General features: G+C 44.3%; 1 protein-coding gene across 1 annotated transcript; it reads left to right on the plus strand.

Moving 5' to 3' along the window:
* Nucleotides 1–347: 347 nt before the first annotated feature.
* LOC125524488 lies at nt 348–2610 on the plus strand. The gene is made up of 4 exons (XM_048689537.1): nt 348–471; nt 578–709; nt 1090–1413; nt 2284–2610. Exons 1-4 carry the CDS (start codon nt 466–468, stop codon nt 2347–2349), a joined length of 528 nt encoding a protein of 175 aa, XP_048545494.1. The 5' UTR covers nt 348–465; the 3' UTR covers nt 2350–2610.
* The last annotated feature ends 1973 nt before the right edge of the window (nt 2611–4583 follow it).

The raw sequence follows: 4583 nt of genomic DNA on the forward strand, positions 1-4583 counted from the left end.
CGTAACTTTTGCATTCTTTAGATTTTTTTTCCTAGACTCGGTTCTAGTACAAGCACCGGATTTATGTACGGTTGACCCACATGATCACCCCTACTAGTATGCCATTGCCTCCTTTTATTGGACTGCTCCGCTGCATGCTCCCTCTACCTCCTCCCTTGTACACAGCGCCCGAGATTGCTTGAGAACAGCACCACCAGAACACGCATAGTATGTTCAGAGCCAGCTAGCGCGCCCTTGGCTTGCCCTCTGCCCCAAGTTTCCACTCTCAAAGTCGGTTGTCTTCCTTCCTAAGCACACCACACCCTCTTCCATATAAATTTACCGAACCGGCCACCGTCCTTCCCTGTGTCAATACCTCTCTTCTATCACTCAGACATTCCTCACTCTTGCCTTGTGTCCTTGCCTAAGCCGAGCTTGCCACCGGGGGCTCCATCTCACAATCGCTGACCAATCCAAGCCAAGCCAATGGAGGTATGCATGGCTTCCGTATCAAGGGCTGATCATGCTCATGTTGCTTGCCGTTGCGTTCGTTTCACTTGCCATGGCCGAGCGGAGCTGATGTATCTGTATTTCGCAGGATGCGAGGGGCTACCGGGGGATACCGGCGTTCGGGCAATGGAACTACGGCGGCGGCGACGACTGGTCTGTGCTCTCCCAGCGCTTCGAGTCTGCGATGCACACCCAGTTCCCCGTACACAAACCCTGCAAGGTATGTATACACTCGATCCACATACTTCGTGCAGTCATGTCTTAGCTAGCTCCAAATTCATGTACGTTCTGGCTGGCAAATCTAGAATCCTTGCTCTGGAAGCTAAGATGGCTGTTAGGCTTGCAGCACACGGCACGCTCTCTAGTCAACCATGTCCCCGCCGGGGTCAACAGTCAGTCAGTCAGCAGTCCAGTGACCAGTGCACACCAGTACATGGGAGGGACCCACTCATACACAGAGCTATAATTTTTGTGCGGGCCCCACCTTGCATTCCTTGCCAAGCACACCACAGCGACCCATATCTTCTCTGTACCCACGATATATCTTCAGGTTTTATGGTACTACTATCTAGCTTGATGACAACGTACGTGTGCATGCAGAGGGCGAGGGCAGGTCGCAGGAGGCGAGTCCCACCGTTCGGAGAGTGGAACAACCACAGCAACGGCGACGGCGATGGCTGGACGGCGGCCGTCAACCAGTGTTTCGAGCCAGGCGTGGCACACAAATCACTCAAGCAGGACCTCACTGGTTACGACAATGGCGTCGTCGCCATGGGGAAGCAGCACAAAATTGCGAGGCAAACCTGGGTGGATGACTCAGGGCCCCACGTGGCAATGGAGCCCTTCTTCTTCACGGCGGTCAAAGCTGTTGACGATGACCTGTACGAGGTCCCACCGGACATGCCCTGCGCCAAGCCACTACGGGTATGCAATTAATTTTCTGCATTGTATGATGGTTGCATCCCATGTTTCAGGAAGTTTTCAACACAAGAAAGAAATTGATTTGTTTCAATAAAATGATAGATCGTTATATATGCCCCTCAGGATTGTAACTTTCACAACACAAGAACTCCAATCCTACATAGACATTATTTTGCTGAAAAGAGTATAAAACCACGGCCCTTAACTGAAGTAATGGGATTATGGCTTCAGTTTTGGGGAAATACACTTCGGAACCTGGTTGTATGTACACCATGTTGTTTTTTTAATAATTAAAGAGAAAGTCAAAATAGGTAGAAGTTTTATTTAGAATAAACTTGACTTTCTTTCGCACTACTATAGAAATTTTCATGGAAAAAAACCAACGTTGACTTCAAGGCAAAAAAGACAAAATTTATTTGATTTTAGGTCACTTTCACACTATTTTAGCTAAAAAATTGTCTTTTTTAAAAAGAAGTCAAAGGGGGGTTTTCTTTTTGTGGATTTTTTTCTCACAAGTACAATGGTAGGTCAAGTTTATTTCAAAAATATTTTCAGAATTTTCTGACTTTTTGTTGAATTACTATTTTTTTCCATATAGGATGTAGATACACCCATGAACCAAACGTCCGCGTCCTTCCGTTTTGCAACAAATTAACTGAAAATACTCATTCACTAGTCGGTCTCTCTGCCAGTAAATAGTACTCCCTCCGATCCAAAATAAGTTAAACCATGACACTTATTTTGGATCGGTGGTAGTAGTATGGAATGCATTTTCAGTTAACAACTAGAAATTTGCTCCACTGCTTTATGAGTTTTCTAATACCACTAATCTTTATTTTTTTATCAATGTCTAATTATCTTGTTTCATTGCAGAAGGGTAGGACGTGGCTGAGGAGCCTGCTGATGAGGTGTTGCGGCATCAACTGCTTTGCCTACTGAATGCCGCCTAGGGCTCACATTGGTACATGTTTTGATGGATCGATGGATGAACTGCACGATGTGGTTCCCCGTCCTTGAGAATGTAACTATGCAAGCTGGTAGTAGTGGATTGATGACTTATATATAGGTTATGTCTTTTCATTCATTTATGTTATGTATGAGCAAAACTCCCAAGCTGGTCAATTTGATTTATGAAGATTAATGTACTAATGCCTGCCGTATTTGCTGAAATGAAGAAGGGAACGTGCCCATAGTATACTAGCATTGTGATCTCCTCTTCATGAGCGGAAATATGAAAGTCCTGTTCATAAATGCCATCAACTCAGCTCTTTTGCACATGCCGCTCTAGTCATGGTGGGTAGAGCACTGAAGCTCAAGCCACTCAGTCATCTGAAACTATATATACCATCCAAATGGCCATGAGGAGACACAAAAGTGGCATTGTTTGAGTGAGGACCAGGACAAAGATGCACGATGTCAAAATAGTAGTAAAATGTGGTCTATAGGAATAAGAATAGGATGCATCGGGAATTCGTATGGGGGCCATGCACGACGTACCTAACATTTGTCCAATGATACTAGACTTGTAGCATTGGCCTTCCAATGTCATTTGCACACCACACAGACGGCGACCGCGGGGGGCTGGACGGTGGGCGTTGTCAATCAGTGCTTCGAGTCTGTCACGACGCATAAACCGACTAGCTTTTTTTTTTTTGAGCGTCAACCGACTAGCCATGACAGTGGCATCTTCACCTTGGGCCCCGGCGGGAATCAGCACAAGCTGGAGAAGCAAACCGGGATGGATGACCCAGGCCCCTTCTCCTTCACGGCAGTCAAAGCTGTTGAAGATGACCTGTATGAGGTTCCACAGGATAAGCTACAATGCATATCATTTTCTGCGTATGACGCAGCGTTGCATGTTTCAGGAAGTCTAATTACTCCCTACCTCCTACAATATCATGTTATTACAACAAATGTATCCATACATTAGTTCTAATAACATTTTATATTACGTGAGGGAGGGAGTACAACACAAGAAAGAAATTGATTGATCGTTGCACATGCACTTCAGGATTATAATATCTTTTACAACAGAAGAACAACAATCCTACATGGACAGTCTTTTTTGGTTGAGAAAAATAAAAAGTTATGGGAGGCTTCTAGCTTCAGTTTTGCAACAAATTAACTGAAAATGCATTTCACTAGTCGGTTTCTCTGTCAATAAATAATACAGTATGGAATGCCTTCTGTTAATGACCAAAAATGCCCTGCGTCCGCTTTATGAGTTTGCAAATAATACTTATATTCAGTTATATTTTATCAACGCCTAATTACCATTCATTTCATTGCAGAAGGGCAACGTGGCTTAGGAGCCTGCCGATGAGGTGTTGTGCTCTCAACTGTTTTGCCTAATAATTAGAGGATTGTGACGATCAAAGTACTCATCGAAGCAGAGGTGCTCACATCCTGTTTGCTTGTGCATGTGCCTAGGGCTCACATTGGTAGATGTTTTGATGGGTCGATCGATGAACTGCATGGTGTGGTACCCCGTTCTTGAGAACAAGGTTGAAAAAAGCGGTAGGCGTAAGCGAGGCGGTTGGCTTTCGGCTAGTGCCTAAGCGGTGCCTAAGCGGCCTAGGCATGGCCTAGGCGGTAATATATTTTACTCGTAGTGTATTTTTGATTATTATATGGGTGTTGATATTAGTTTTGGGCATATAAATAAGTTAATTACCATCTACTGCCATTGGAATATAACCCGTTTGACATATCAGTGTAGTATGTCGCATAATTTCTTGCTTGGATAGGCAATTCCTTGCTTGCCCTGCCTAGACCTCCATTTATGCCCTAGGCGAGGCGTTTGGCCATTGCCTAGCGCCTAGGCATGCCTAAGCGCCTCCTAGGCACTGCCTTTTCCAACAGAGCTTGAGAATGTAGCTATGTAATAAGATGGAAGTGGTGGGTTGATGATATATAGGTTATGTATTTATTTATTTTTTGTATGAGAAAAAATTCCAAGCCAATCAATTTGATTTTAGAAAGATTATCGTACTAGTGTGTGCTTTATTTGCTGAAAGAAGAAAGGGACGGGTCGCCCATAATACTAGATATTGTGATCCCCTCTTTAGGAGCAGAAATATGGAAGTCCCATGCCCAAATGCCAACAGCTCGGTGTCCATTTTTTGAAATAACGGAACAACTCAATATGTAATTTTTTTCTTAGTAATAAGACT

The sequence above is a fragment of the Triticum urartu genome, chromosome 7 (genome assembly GCF_003073215.2).
Source record: "Triticum urartu cultivar G1812 chromosome 7, Tu2.1, whole genome shotgun sequence".
NCBI classification, from domain to species: Eukaryota; Viridiplantae; Streptophyta; class Magnoliopsida; order Poales; family Poaceae; genus Triticum; species Triticum urartu.